A 16,471-nucleotide genomic window follows, 5' to 3' on the forward strand; every position below is an offset into this window, starting at 1 on the left:
TTTGTCTCTATTATGAGCACCTTTTAGTTACAATGCATGTTTGGCAACAGATGAGTACACATATACAGAAATCCAATGCAGCGTAGAATAATAAACAATAAGAAGTGTGGAGAACTGGGTTTTTAAAGAGAAGGGAGAGCACACTTGCTAAGATAAAATCAATGAAGACGTTAAGGATTAGACAGCATTTACAATGACTCATAGATAAGTTAGACTTAAAAATTTTTATTATATATATTCAGTGCAGCATTCATTGCTCATTTAATACGGCTGTCTGTTCACAACTGAGGCAACTGGAGCAACACTGCATTATTACACTTCAGATGAATAACCATTACATGCATGTTCAGTTTCTTAAAAAATTTCAGATAAAGAATTTTCATTGGGGGAGGCATACAATTACAGATACTCAGTCTTTTGTCAGTTTAAGACATAATGATGCTTACGAAGGATAAACAACAAAATTACATTAGAATTTGTAATTTATTTCAATGTTATTTCAACCACTTATTATTTACCCTCTATGCCTTGGCATTCACATGAAAGCGTATCATTAATGATCCAGATGTAAATCAGCAAAACGCTAGGCCTTATATATTGTAGTATTTTAAAAGTTTAACTAAAAACTGAAGAGAAAAAGCTATTAGTGATAGCTTAATCAATTTTAGCATAATTTTAATTTTGAAATTGAATACTGACATTAAACCATTTGAGGCAGATAATACACCTTTAGAAATATTAAAGAATTTAGTCTTTGCTTACAAATTATTTTGGTTAATAAAGATAACATACTTTTTAAATCATCTCTTTTCACTTCGTGTCTATAAAAATAAAATTGTCCTCAATATTCCTAAATTCTTTGTTTTCCAAATAAGGCTATTGTAAGAAGTTACTGAATTGGTATAACATCAGTGGTACAAATCATGTAGAAGATGATATAACAAATCGTTAGGTAAGGAACCAAGAGTACAGTATAGTAACTAGCCTTACACAAGAGGTAGAATTATTAATCACAGCTTTATAGAAAAGATGCAGTAGTTGATATCTGTACTGTTTTATTAGTTATAGTACTATAAGTTTGCTTCTCATTATGAGGTTAACAGAAGAGGGAAAAGGGAGGGCCCCTCAGAGGCAATGATCTTACTAGCCCTTGTTTTGCATGTGCTACAGGGGCTTCTGAACACTTAAAGCACTTTCTCGGCTAATGAAGGTAACTGATCATATACATATTGCATTTCTCTCATTTTTAAAAAGCTTCAGAGTAGGGTAAGGAAATCTAAGTTTCTGTTCTCTCAAAGGCATAAGGAGGGAAATAAATCTTTTAGTACCACTCTGAGTGTAAATTATAAATAAAACCATTCTCTCTGGATGTCATTTATTGCTTGAAATTCCAGCGGTCCTAACCTACAAGGGTTCTACACTCAGATTTGTAAGTTGATTGTTTCTGACTCATTTGTCATAAACAATATTACAAATGGGTATAACCTAAAAATTCTATTTAATTCATGATGTAGCTAAATTACTAGTATTTGAGTAAGACTCCACAGACTGCAATAAGCTAGGATGGCACAGACTTTACATAGAATTAATCACGTATGGAGTATTTAAACCTGGGTTTCCAATCCTTACTTGAATCAATAAAATGATCAGAAGTCATTTCATGAAAGTTATAATAAAAATTGTAATAAATACGTGTACTGTGTTTCCCCGAAAATAAGACGTAGCCGGACAAGCAGCGCTAAGTCGCATTAGCGCTGCTTGTCCCGCTACGTCTTATTTTCGGGGAAACACAGTACCCAGTGCTAAACCTTACAGTAGGGCTTATATTTCATAAAATGTACCTGAATACTTATAAAAGATTATTCAAAACAGAATAAAACAGTTGTAAAAAATAAAACTCAGCCAAGTAATACTTCTTCCAGTTAACTGGAAATTAGTTCATGATTTGTATTAGGATTGGGTCATGATGAGCCAATCAGATTCCAGATACTTAGTTTATTTAAGTATCTAGATATTGATCAGATATTCTCAAGCTTACCTCAGTTTTTTTCTTAATTTTACTAGTTCTTTTTTTACTGATTTTGAGAACTCAGAAAAGGAGATATTTGTTAGGTCCAGATCCTTCTAGCAATATTTCCTTTACAACTGCTGGTAATAATGCATTATCCAAGTCAATAAGATGACAAATAATAGAAAAATAAAATTTATTTCCCTCAGATTTAATTTTCAAATCCTATACCTTAGTTAAGGATTAAACAGAATGTATACTTAAAGAGACTGAACAACCTTTAGGTATTCTTCATGTCAAAGAAAATTTGTCCTAATTTTAATAAGTATAACTTAGCATTTTTAAGAATTATCAAAATGTCAGCTTTTGGGAGTATAGGATAAATATATAAAACTGATACTTTTTGCTGATATTTTAAATTGAAATATATTTGGTTATAAAAGTCTCACAAATCTGCTTTTCACAGCAGTGCTTCGATTTACATTATAAGAGAGATGCCATGTGTAAAACAGAAGAGTTGAGTCTTTGTCTTCTAAAGATATATTCAATCCATGACTAGGTAATTCTCAGGTGTTTTATAACTTGATATATTGAAAATGTCTACAATTAATTTGTAATTGCCACATTTACAAAGAAACTTCTGAGTAAGAGAATCTTTTAAAAACATTGTTCAGTGTTGCATTTAGGCCCAAAGTTCATTTATCAGTCACCTATGACATTTGCAAAATTTTTTTAAACTTTGGAAAATGCCATTATTAATATGGCTTCTTTCAGTTATACTTTCCAAAATACCTGTTATACACGTAAGTACAACTGGAGCAATACGATTACTTGCACAGAAGAAAGTGAAGACTTCTTTCTCATTAAAATTATACTTGTTTCACACTATGGTAATGACTGAAAACATCTTGGAAAAGACATTTTAGAAAAAAACATTTCTTGACTGTAATAGTTTATTGCATTTTTCTGTCATTTTTTTTTTCCAATGTTAAGTACACTAATTTGGAATGTTAAGTTCTACTTTTCCTCTTATCTTCAAATAGACTCTTCAGCATGTAAACCTGAATGGCTGACACCACTACCATTACCATTAAATTAACCAGAGACCAGAAATTGACTCTATCAAAGTTGCTTTCTTGTATGTTTCGATCACGAGCTTCAAATGCTCTAAGCAGAGTTTGGATATGACCACTTTTGCTTAGTCTGGACTTGATACTGTTGATAGATTCCTGGGGACAAAGAAAATAATTTTATTATAAAAGAATTCTAATTTTAAGTTAATTTTAAAATGTGTTTTATAGTACTGTGATATTCATATTAGTTTTATATCCAAAACAACTTTAATTAAGGAACAAATACTACTTAGATTACCTAAAGATCTTCTGTAAGGTTATATAATAGTTTGGATATACATATATATATATATATATATATATATGTATTGTTTATAAATAGTGATTTAACAAAGGAGCACAGCTACTGTGAATTGAAAATAAAAAATACAAAAATGTATTTGAGTGGAATAGTGCCAGGAATTTTACATACTTTATCTCTTTCTTAGCCCTTGCAACCATAAGAAAATGATTAAGTTTTAAAAAATCTACTTGGCAAACAGCTTTTAGGTATTTATCTAATGCATTGTGTGTTAATATTTTCTTCTTTGAGTGTTAGTTTGGTCCAATTTAGTATTTAGTAAAACACCCAATGTTTTTATCTCACAAAGTAGTAGTGAAGTTAGAAAATATTCTTAGCCTTAGATGTGTATACTATACATCCAAAAGTATAACCTCTTTTAAATACAAACATGTTCCAAGATCACATTCATTAAACAAACTTATTAAAATGTATTCTAAGTTGCATGTCTTCCAAAAAAACTATTTTACAGTAGGGACTTGGTCAGAAATAATTTGAAAACTTTAGACTATATGAATATAAGGTATTAATTTTACTTAATTTGTTCAGAAATGAAATGATGTCAAAGTATTTATATCAAAAATAAAATACTAGAAACGGATTTTCCTGGAGTGTCACTAGCTTAAAATCCTCATTTAAGCAAAACAAAATACAATCAAAATTTCAGACTGCTGTGTTAAACTTACAAAACCACAAAATGTAACATTTATCAATGGGCATATTTATAAAGCAATGAAAATACTTTCAAAAAAATGGGATTCAGATCCTCAAAAAGAGCAGGCATAGTTCTCTTCAATATCCTAATGATAGTTAAACATAAAATTATTTATTCAAGTTTGCTATTGTGATACAAAATTTGGAGAAAGTAAGTGAAAAAAATTCCTGAAAGACATTTCATTTTTCTTAAAAAGGGATTTGTAAGTATTTTAAGTCGTATTTAAATCTGAATTTTCTGGTCATTTTGTTTAACTGTATAAATAAAGTCAATCTCTTGAGAATGCAGTGAAGTACTAATAAGATTTATACTTGTATTTTGTTCTTGTTGTACATCTTAAATGAAGAGTATATTCATATCATTGAGATTTTAAAAGTGGGTGGGAAGATGGAACTATGGATCCATCATTTCCATTTTCACTTTAAGGCAGTTCATTATCTATAAAATGGAATGAAAAGGAGGGAGGTTGGAGCTAGACTAACAACTAAGTCATTTTCCAGTTCTAAAATTCAACTAAGTTTAATGCACATATGAAATCATGGTGAAATAAAAAACTGTCATGGAAAAAACTCATGCCAATCAAACTTAATCCTTTCAGTTTGTATTCAGAGTAACACCGGTGGAAAAGGTAAGATTAAAACATTGTGTGCCGGACACTTACACATGCTTAGATCACATTTCATTCTCACCACTCTAGAGGTAGTATCCCCATTTTGCAGGTTAAGAAACCAAGGTTCAGAGAGGTCAGGCACCAAGGAATTACGCATGTGATACCGTTTAATATTCCAAATTTTAAAGCTAACTATACATACATACATACATACATACATACATATATATATATAGTGTCTTCTGCTGTTTGATAGTTCCTTTCCTAAGAAACTGCAAATGGAGAACTGACTAGGTGGTGAACTATATACAGATGATATATTATAGAAATGTACACTTGAAACCTAATATAATTTTACTAACCAATGTCACCTCAATACAATAAAAATTAAACACGGAAATAGTCAAAATATCGTATTATAAAATAGTTCGTGTTATAAGAGTATTATAAAGTTTCAAACTTGCAATAACCATGTTATTTCTCCTGCAGGAATTTCTACAATAGAAGTATATGTTATTTATAAATAACACAGTAAATTCTATCATTTGATTACATCTAGCTGCGATTGAAGTTATAACCTTGCCCCCATCATTGGTAGTACTATTATTAGCAAATAGGTTCTTATACATGCACGTTTCATTATGTATGTTTATGAGAAACAAAGCATAAAGCAATTCAAGCAAAGACGCCATATCCTAAAAATTTTTACTCCCAAGTGTAGTGCTAGTTTCTGTAACTGCTAGGTCTGGTCTGAGTAATGCAAACAGTGTTCCCAAATTAATCAAATAATATCAAATTTCATGTTATAAAAACGGTGCTGTGAGAAAAACGCCTTTACATCTTAAGTGTTTACAAATTACTCAGTTTAATGCTATGTGCAAGTATGCTACAGATCATTACATTCTTCTGTTAGGGAATATTCTAACGGAGTTTTGTAGTTAAGAGTCTGTGTTCAAATTTTAGTTCTCCCTCACTCTGGTTATGTGATCTCCCTAAGCTACAATTTCCCCATGGGCAAGATAGAGCTAATCCTCAGCGTTAAGTAAGGATTACATGAGACAATGCAGATAAAATTCTTAGCTCACTGCCTACCACATAGTAAGGTCTCTGGATGTTAGTAATTTTTATTTTATTAAAATACCATACTGACCAGGATGTCTTCCAGTTTCATATCCAACATATCTGTGCCAGTAATATATTTCTTCCAGTCCTCTTGTTCTTGCCCCTGTTCTCCCATATTATCCAGGATTAATTCAAAGAAAATAACCTTCTCTGAAATGGTGCTGAATGTATTATCAAAACAGAACATGTAGTCACCAACTTCAGTCTCTACCCTGTATTAAAAAAAGGACATGTCTTCAGTTATCAGTATTTCTATTTGGGATCAGAGGAGAAACTACTACAGATAGAAGAAATGGTTTATAATAATTGCACAGCTTACTGGTAGACTTCCTTAGTTTTTAAAGATAAATTTATAATTTCTTGGGAAAGAGACAAAGTGGAAATATATATTCAGGTAATATATATAGAGGTGTGCTTAGCCTTTACTCAGTAAACTATGGTAAATGATGACCTAATTTTTGGAAAAGGATAGAATTAAAAACCTAGATACATGATACCTCACAATGAACTTCAATATTTATGTTATTAAAATAATTTTCCATGAGTTCAACTCATGCAAATATGACTATAAACCTCCCCTTCCATTGAGTTTAATCTGTAAATTGAGTTTTGTTTTCAAAAACAGTAATGGATTTTCCTAAATACTTTTTTCCAGGCCTCCTACCAATTAAGTACATCTTTGTAATACTGTTCACAAAGGTTAGGGATGAGGTTAGTGGCCAAAAACCAGAGCTTTACTCTCAGTGGCATTGTCTTTACTGAATAAATGCAATTCACATTTAAACTAACCTTATGATCTTAGTTTCACATTGGCTTCACATTCAAGATAACTGGCCTGGGCAGATTTAATTTATCAAAGTGGATTTCTAATAATTTTTTTTGTGGAAAGAAACTTTAACAAGGAAAATATTGCACAGGATAATGACATTTATTACTGCTATCCACAAAAAACACTGTTCAAACTCTGTTTTACCTTTTGTTGTGATTATTCATGGAAGGTTAGTCTAAATGATTTTGAAATTGTCTTATCTGCAGTATGCTGGATTGCTAAAATTTTGAGGTGGTTTGTATTATTTTTCTATAGCATTCTGAACACGACATGTGATTCTCATCTTTTAAGCCAATCTCCATCTCTTCCCTCCCCATCTCCAACTCATTATTTTTGTTTAAACATAGAAGTTAACTACTTTGAAATGTGACTGACTCTTAACATATATACGATAAATAAAAATATCCAATATTTATATACCCCCTTCAAAATTTACATCCTATTTGATAGTAGGCATACTTTACTTTTCCAAGGTAAGTAAAGTAAGAGTTACATAGATGAAGACACTTGCCCATGATCTCACAGCCTGTTATAGCCATAGACAAAGCTTGGTTTTCTGACTCGCACGTTAATTGATCTTTCTACAATACTGCTCAGAGCCTGTCTGCATTCTCTGCAATCTCCTCAATCATGGGGAACAATTTTAAAAGGAAAAAAACGAAACAAAATGTCATGCCTATTACGTAAAGTTAAATTTAATGTTAATAGCTCTTTAACTTTTTATTTTGTTTAGTCTTAATTTTATTTAACTCAACTTTAGCTGTTCTTAACCCAGCATTGGATAAAAAGGGTAAGCTTTGTACCTACTCTTTATATACAGAGGGTACCAAAAGAAAATGTACACACATTTTAAGAAAGGAAAAAACTGTATTAAAATTGTAATACTCAATGTATACCCATAACGAAAGATGAACACAAGTCGTGTGTATAAATTTTTTTGGCATCCTCGGTAAAATGTACGTGTGTGTGTATGTACACATACATACATACACAGTACAAAACCATATTTAGTATATCTGGTATTAAAATTTCATGGGGAGATGATTAGGAAAAAATATCGTAAAAGGTTGCATGGAGATGGGTAAAAATGAAAAAAAGTTTGAGAAACAGTGACTTAAATGTCTGAGCTTTGGCATGTGTGTAAAGATGATGTTTATACTACTTTACAGTCATTCGTATATTAATCTCTAAATCTGTGTCGAGACTGCTTTTAGTAGAAAGGAATTTTATTACTACAAATAATACAAAATATACAAATAAAAATGCACAGACAAATTGACTAAATTTTCCTGTCAAGTATAATAAAGAGTTAGCATAAGTAGTCCAAAATGTGTAAGTTCTGGAGTGAGTTGGGGTAATATTAATTCAGTTGTTTAGAAAAATGAATTTATGTATAACTCCTCTTTACAGGCAGTACTAGACAAACAAGTATTATTAAAGCTTTAAAGGGCTCTGTTTGGAGAAATTTTTACTAACCCTCCCTGACTTCTGGAAGGACAGTACTTGTTTTAAAGATTTTAATGCTATAACTGAGATTTCAGTTGCCTTTAAAAAGTTAATGTAGCTAAAGATAAAATTTTTATTGAAATCTAATTTTTAGAAAGTAGATATGTAAATTTGGTGTAAAGATTAAGAGTGAGTTAGACCGCGGGTTTTAAATCCTGGCTTTGCTGTTTACTAGCTGTATAACTTTCATCAATGTACCTAACAGCTTTATGCCTCAATTTCCTCATTGGTAAAATGATAATTTCCTCATAGAATGGTGGTGAATAATATATATTAATACATGTAAAGTGCTTAGAACAGTGACCTGGCACGTCAAAAGATCTCAATAAATATGAACTCTTATAAAAACGCATTCTTGTCTCCCAGTGTTATAATGGGAGGTAATTCTATGCATTAAAGTAGTAAGATACTTTTGTCCCCTAAAAATTAATATTTATCTCGAAAAGAAAGCAGAAAATTGGAGAGAAATAAAAACTGACAGAAATTCTATACATTTTCTATTCTGAAATTTAAGGATGAACTACATTTCTAGTTCTTGCTCAGATACCTATCAAAGAGAAAGCATAAACTGACTTTTTAAATCACTTAGTCTCTATTATATTTATTAATATATGCAGATATTTTTTTCTGAGCTCTGCACAGGTAAAATGCCATTTTAAAAAGCACTTTGAAATGACTATCTTAAAAATTATGGTGGAGATATCCCCTCCCCCCTCACCATTCATTCATACATGTATTTAGTATTTACTATGAGTTATGTGCCAGGTACTTTGGTTATCAAAGACCAATAATTATAGTAATAGCTAGTACTTACATAGTGCTATGTGCCAGGGATGTTCTAAGCATCGTATGGTAGAAATAAGAATTTTGGTCCATCCTGCCTCCTCCTCTTAATAAATGTGTATCCCTGCAGACTTATTTAACTTCTCTGAGCCTCCTTGTCTGTAAAGATTCCTTGTCTGTAAAATGGGAATTAGGGGATCAAAGAATCTATCTCATAGTGGGTTGGAATGATTAATTTAGAAGCATATATAAAGCAAAGGCTAGTTTATGACAAATATTAGACACTCGGTATTCATTCTTCCTATAAACTTAGTTTAATTTTAACACAGTAACAATACTGAGTAAAGAAAGTAATATAGTAAAACAATAGAATGGAACAGGGAACCACCAAAGAGAGATGAAAAATGGAAGTGAGATGTAAGAAGAGAATATATATGGCTTTTTGTCAAACTTTAAACTGAAAGCATTATAGCAAGTATTTTCTTTCCATATGGTTTCCTATGGTGAGAGCTTTTACTTTCAGGTCCTCTGTCTAAAAAGAGTGAGGTCTGAGTAAAAAAAAAAAAAAAAAAAATTTTTTTTACACTGAGATGTACTTTAATGTTTTAAGAAATACAAGAATGGACAAAGATGATATAGCCAGCAGCTCAAGAAACTTTAGGATACATACTTGGAACAGTAACTTATAGTTAAAGTAATTTACACCGTGTTTCCCGGAAAATAAGACCTAGCCGGACCATCAGCTCTAATGCGTCCTTTGGAGCAAACATTAAGACCTGGTCTTATTTTCATATAAGACTGGATCTTTAATATAATATGTAATTTAATATAATATAATATACATAATAAATATAATATATATAATAAATATAACATAATACAATATAATAGGCCCGGTCTTATATAAGACTGGGCCATATATTAATTTTTGCTCCAAAAGACACATTAGAGCTGATGGTATGGCTAGGTCTTATTTTCAGGAAAATACAGTAGTTACTTACAGTAATGGGAAGCCTGTGCTAGCCAGAAAGGCATGTTTAAAATACCACAAGAGATTGAATGCAATACCTACGGAATACTCTTCTATTTAACCAGAACAAGGGAAAAAAATTTAGTTAGGATCAATGCCAAATGCCTGAACAAAAATAAAATGGTTAATGGAAAAAACTTTTAGAACACTATTGAAGACTGTTTAAAATGCTCCCGTGGAATAATTTAATACTGATATTTAGTATCAAATGTACTAAATTTCCCTGCTCTGCAGATAGCCTACTGGTATTATTTAGACCAAGGAATCAACTAAGAGATTACTTACGTATGAACTCCATCTGATTTTCTTTGTTCAAAAACTAAGGTTCTTCCTTCTGGAGAAGCAAGATGGAAATCAATATCTAATCCTGCTCCATCTAAAACCTGTAGAAAAAAGTACAGAAGAGAAGAACACATATTAAAAATTCTGGGAAAAAAAATAGATCATATGGTAAAAAGATTTTCTTTGTAAATCCAGAGGGGTAAGAAAGTCAATGGACTCATGTTAGAGCTAGAAAGGAGCAGAAAGATCAAGTTCAATTCCATTCATTTTTGGAAGTGATCCCTTTCCTACCAATTCATCTTGGCTATCACTTAAATTTAGGCCTTATGGGTGCTACTGAAATAATCTTCCTAAAACAATACCTTCATTGAGAAGCCCTGCAGAGTAAAAAGAAACACAGAAAGGAGTTCAAATGGTGAACCTTTTACTTAGACAATTTAGGGTATGCTATGTAACTTTTCTGCATTTGTTTTCTCTTCAATAAAATCTGAATAATAATTAGCTACTTCTTAGCCTAGAACTCAAGACCTCCATAATCTGACTCCAACTGACTTCTTCAATGTATTCATTCCCCAATATGAACTGTATTTATTCCCCGATATGAACTGTATATTCGAAGTAGGCTATTTATTTACTGTCCAATGAACACAATCTATTCCTTTATTATCCCAAAATGTCCTGCTGCTGCTATCAGTTAACAATTACAACTTATGCCACACATTGCCTTTTAAGTGCTCTATGTGGATTAATTTTTTTCCTCACAATAACTCTAAAAAGTAGGTCTTATTATTGTTCACTCATTTCAGTAAAATATAAAAAAACTTGGGCACAGAAGTAATTTTCCCAAGATGATACAGCAAATAAGTGCCATGGCCAAAATATGAACTCAGCATTCTGCTTACAAGTGTTCTTTTTTCTCTTATATGACACTCCCATTTTATTTTTCTTAGTGCCTTTAATGGAATGATATAAAAAGATTATCTGCTCCTGTGCTCGCTCTACTTACTGATCAAAAGAATTGGTTTCAAATGACTAGCTAAATATACGTAATTCTTTTTCTTCTTTAAATCTCAGTAAAATGAAGAAAACATATAATACAAATAATCTGTAACAACACTGGAAATCTAGGAAGGCATTTCTGGATGATCACTGAGCAAAGGATAGATCTAGGTACCAACATCTCAAAACTCAAGTGTCCACTGCCAACAAATGTCATGATAGCAGAATGAACACGGATGGAGATGAAAAATCAGAACTAGAAGGAGCCAAGGACTTCTCAGAACAAGGTGAAAAAGTATAGGTGAAACGTATGAAGGAAATGGTAAGACCCTTCATGAAGAACAGAGCTAAAGACTTGAAATGATCCATCTAATAAGCATTTCAAAGGGGAGAACCAAGAGAAACGAAGGGAGAAAATTATCAAATAACAATAAAAATTCCTGCTTCAAAAGATAAAATTCACTAAACTGAAAGTGTCTAACAGATTTGAAACAGGATAAATGAAAAAATATCCAAATATCCTACTTGAGTTTTCCAACAAATCTAAAAAGAACCGACGGTGTTTCTCAGAAAATAAGACCTAGCCGGACAATCAGTTCTAATGTGTCTTTTGGAGCAAAAATTAACATAAGACTGGGTCTTATGTTAATTTTTGCTCCAAAAGACTCATTAGAGTTGATTGTCCGGCTAGGTCTTATTTTCAGGGAAACATGGTAGAAACGTCCAATGACAAGTAGTAGAGTACTACAAAATAACACAATGGAGCCATGTCTTCAATGTTCCCAAGTAAAAAAATTATAGTATTTACTGAGGTGAGCAAAAAGTAAAACCATTTTCACATCCAAGGACTCAAAAAATTCCAAAAGAATTACTTAAGGTTATCCTCCAAAAAAAAAAAAAAAAACACATTAAATCAGAAAACGAGCTATAACAAAATGAAGCAGATTTCAGTAAAAATAAGTTTAAAAGATATTATTGGTAGTGGCTATTAGGCTTAATGAAATTTTTTAAAACGGTATTTAAGAACACAGATGCTAACTTAAAAATATATAAAGCAAATATTTAAAATATAAATTACTTATTAAAAAATAATACCATAATTTGAAACTATACTTCCCAATGATTTCAATGGAACATGATGGGCGGGTACCATTTTCCCGTCTGTAAGCTGTCGTAATAATAGTGTGCCAGTCCCTCAAAAGTAGTCTTCTGTCTTCTTCCTCAAAACCTTTGCACATACTGTTTTTTTTAGCTATCACTTTGTTCTACTCACCCACTTATGGCTAGTAAGCCCGATTCTTCTACACATCTGAACTCCATTTACTCTGGAATGTCTTCTCTCAGTTACCAGATAAAATCAAATCCTCCTATTGAATACTCTCATAGCTGTATGCATGTACATTCATAGCACTTATTAGGATTATAATTTCACATTTATTTGTGTAATAATTTGATTAACGTTTGTCCCCATACAAGACTGAGGGCACAGACTATATTCTCACTTATCATTGTATCATAGCACCTAGCATATTGCTGATACAAATTAAGCACACAATAAAGATGTAGATTTTTAAATGAATGCTCTAGTTTATTCATAAGATATATGTATTGACATTTTAAAATGTCAAGAACTTAATACAATGTGGGGCTTGTCAATTATCCTAAAAGTGTCCTCCTAAACCTGAAAAGTAAGAAATAGTTACAATTTTTCAGTAAGTCACAGTAACCCAAGGGCAATGTCTGTAATGTTGGTTCCCTGAAATTTTATAAACTAAGACAAAAACCAGTAGCTTGTAATTAATGGAAAATTAATCATGGAGTAGGAAAATGCAAACAAAGGGCTGAAGATGATCTCTGTTCTACAAACCCCTCTGGGATTATAGATATTAAACGATTTTACTTTTCAGCGGAAACAAATTGTGTAGGGAGAATGCTTTGGTAGAACAGTCCCTTTAAGAGTGACTAAAAGATGCAAAGTATGTAACACAAGAAGTGTAAATGTAAAACTAACATTCATTTTATACCAGGGGTGCCAAAAAAATGTACACAGGTGGACACTTTGGTCAATCCTACTCAAGCAGTGGTTCCTAGTAATCAGAAGTGTCTGGACGCTGATGGTAACCACTTTGAGCACCTCTTGTAATTGCAGAAGTCAAACGTGACTGGTATTCATCTTTTGTTATCGGTATATATTGAGTATTACAATTTTAATACAGTTTTCCTTTCTTAAAATGTGTACACTTTTTTTTGGCACCCTCTGTATTTACTATGTGTCAGGGATGGTCTATGAACACTTACTAACTCATTTTTTCAAGTCTATGAAGTAATTATTACTATTATCCCTGATTGAAAAGTTGGAGAGTAAGTAACTTGTTCAAAGTTCAAAAATCACACAGGTAGTGAGAGGATTTCAACCCAGCCATTTTATCTGTAGAGCTGGTGGTCTTAATAATAAGAGGTCAGTAGTTAAAATAGATTCCCTCCCTAATACCTGGTTAAATACTGAGGAATTTTTGAATAATACGAATTGTTTTCTTGGAGTATTTCCCTGATTTCCTTGCCTCTAATTTTGAGTTTCTTAAACTCATCTTCCACGCTGTACCCAGTGATCTACCTGAAAAACATTTTTGACTATGTTTCCATGCTGTATAAATTTTTAATGGTGCTTGCACAGAATAAGGGCAAAGCTACTTAGCATGCACAAGGCTAAGATCATGATGCAGCCTCCTCATCTCTCTAATCTTGCTCTTTTACTCCTATCCTGACTTTCTAGTTTAAAGTCTAATAAAAACTCAGCACTATATACTGCCCACTGCCAAAACACACACATTTTCAGAACTGTCTATTTCTTTTATTCTTTTTCTTGAAATGTCCCTCTTCCTTTCATGTTTGTCTCACTTAAGCATCTTTCTAGATTCAAATTTATTTTCTCCAGGAATCCGTTTCTGAAATGTCAGAGAAGTGGCCCTCCTCTAATAACACTTAACTATATTTTATTGAAATTTCCTGTTTATGAGCCAGTACCTTAAATATTAAGATCCTTGAAAACAGGGACTCTTTCTTTTGCATTTCCTCCCCACCCACAATTACTGGCACATGGTAACTGTTCAGTAACTGAACTGGAAATCAAAAAAACGTTGAGTTATGGCCTGTTTTGCTCACTATGTGACTTTAGATACTTTACTCTCTATGCTTACCTTATAAATCTATAAATAATCTGAAGTCCCTTCGGAAGAAAATTCTACATAACTTTGCTCTACATGTGACACTACCTGTTACTGAAAAAAATTCTCTACATCATCTTTAAAAATTAACATCTGATTATAAATTAAGTAAGTTATCAAAAATTTAAAAGATGAACCGCACCAATGCATCTTTTTTTTGCAGTGCTACCTAGAATCGTGGGAATTAGCTGTGTGAAACTAACAAAATTTCTTCTAAGAAATTACTCTCTACCAGAATTACTACATAAATTAAGGCTATTCCCTATATATTATGCAGATACTAAAAAAGAAACAATGATATGGGAGAAATACTTACAATGCTAAATGAAAGGTTACAAAGTTTTAACATACAATTAGATCTTCTTTGATTAAAAAATAAGATATATAACTGATAATGTACCATTAAATACATCAACAGCCCCTTTCACAATTTTCCAAAATCGGATTTAGTCATAATTACATGGTCACAAGTCAAACATCCTTAACTGAAGCAATGAGAGTGAAGATGTGGGGTGAATAAATCAAGTGTCATCATCTCGTCCAATGATGAAGGAGAACGTGTATCAGTCCTGTATTGTGAAATTCTCAACTGGAGCGTGTACTGGCTAACAACGCGACAGGCGTATTATGAAACAGAAAAACCTCCGACATCACCAGTACTGGCCTCTTTCCGACCGGAGGAAAGGGGAGAGGGAAAGTTAATTCCAGGTCTCGCCTAACTTCTCGGTACCCGGCCCACCGAGAGCCCAGCCTCGTGCGCCTGCGCAGAGCTGGCCGGCTTCCCGGGCAGCCCTCGCCTCACCACCCCGGCCCGCCACAGGAAGTTTTTAAGCGAGTGAGGGGCGACGACACGGCGAGCTGGGCTAAAGGATGGAGGCTGGCTCACTCTCCGCACTTACCTGGTACTCGATCTCCAGCGAGGCCTTCAGGGGCATGGGCTGGTAGAAACACTCCCGCTGGCCAGCCGGAAGGGTAAACGTGAAGTCGCTGTCTAAGGAGTGCGTGAAGCCGGCCACCCTAGGCAGCAGCACTGCGAGCAAAGCAGCCAGGAGGAGCACCGAGAAGGGCAGCCAGATCTTGTCGCCCATCCCTGCCGGGGCGATCTCGGGCTGGAAGAGGCGTGGGAGGTGTGGGTTATTGGCACCTTGGCTCCGCTTTTCCTCCCTGGACTCCTCGTGGTTGGCAGTGAAACCTGGAGCCTGAACAAACTCCAGGTGGCGGCCGCGGCGGCGGCGGCGGCAAACGCTCCCTCAGAGTGGGAAGCGCGGACCTTCAAAGGGTAGGAACTGAGGGCGGGGCCAGTAGTCCCTTTCCGCAACCTCCAGTCTCGGCTCCCTCGGGCGGGGCGTCAGCTCCGCTCGCCTCACACCCGGACCGCCGCAGGTTCCCATGGTTTCCCCTACACCAATGGGTGTCTTGGGAGTAACTGTGGGAAATGTAGTTCCGAGAGTGGAGTCTGGGACGCGCCTTCAGACCACGATACCCAACAGGCGCCGCGCCCCTTGCGCGGCCTCACGTTGAGCTTGCGCGGGAGGTGGGGCTGCGTCCGTGAAGCGCTTCACCAACGGCTCCCGCGTCGGTTCGAACTCTGCAGGCGGGTTCCTCTGGTACCTCCGCGTGTTGTGCTTGATGGTTGCACCACTTGGGCTGGGGAGAGGGTCCCAGGCTTCCGAACGCAGGCGAAAGCGCGGCGGCTTCTGTCATCGAGTGGATCTCTTTCCCGATTGCGACTTGGGTGGTGGGCGACTGCTCCCTGGAGGGTGGAAACAGGCCTACTTGGGAGAATTTTGTTCCTTTCCCTCCTGGCATCCTCGGATGCCCCTCGTCTGGTCCTCTCCCCTTCTGCGCACGCTGCTCTGCAGGGTTATATTTTGAGGAAAAATGGAGAGGAAGATTTCATAGTTGCCTCAATTTCTAGATGAACGTAGGATCAATTCTGTCCAATTGAGC

General features: G+C 34.3%; 1 protein-coding gene across 2 annotated transcripts; it reads right to left on the reverse strand.

Moving 5' to 3' along the window:
- Positions 1-209: 209 nt before the first annotated feature.
- TMED5 (transmembrane p24 trafficking protein 5) lies at positions 210-15,906 on the reverse strand. Of its 2 annotated transcripts, none has more exons than XM_019752756.2 (4): positions 15,421-15,896; positions 10,302-10,399; positions 5,897-6,080; positions 210-3,237 (listed from the first exon to the last, which is right to left on the reverse strand). In XM_019752756.2, the coding sequence occupies exons 1-4, from the start codon at positions 15,607-15,609 to the stop codon at positions 3,019-3,021; spliced, it is 690 nt and encodes a 229-aa protein (XP_019608315.1). In that variant the 5' UTR covers positions 15,610-15,896; the 3' UTR covers positions 210-3,018. The 2 variants fall into 2 exon arrangements, with proteins under 2 accessions (XP_019608315.1, XP_019608321.1); XM_019752762.2 differs by having other exon boundaries at positions 3,041-3,274; positions 15,421-15,906.
- Between the last annotated feature and the right edge of the window lie 565 nt (positions 15,907-16,471).

Source organism: Rhinolophus sinicus, linkage group LG06 (assembly GCF_036562045.2).
Source record: "Rhinolophus sinicus isolate RSC01 linkage group LG06, ASM3656204v1, whole genome shotgun sequence".
In the NCBI taxonomy this organism is placed as follows: domain Eukaryota; kingdom Metazoa; phylum Chordata; class Mammalia; order Chiroptera; family Rhinolophidae; genus Rhinolophus; species Rhinolophus sinicus.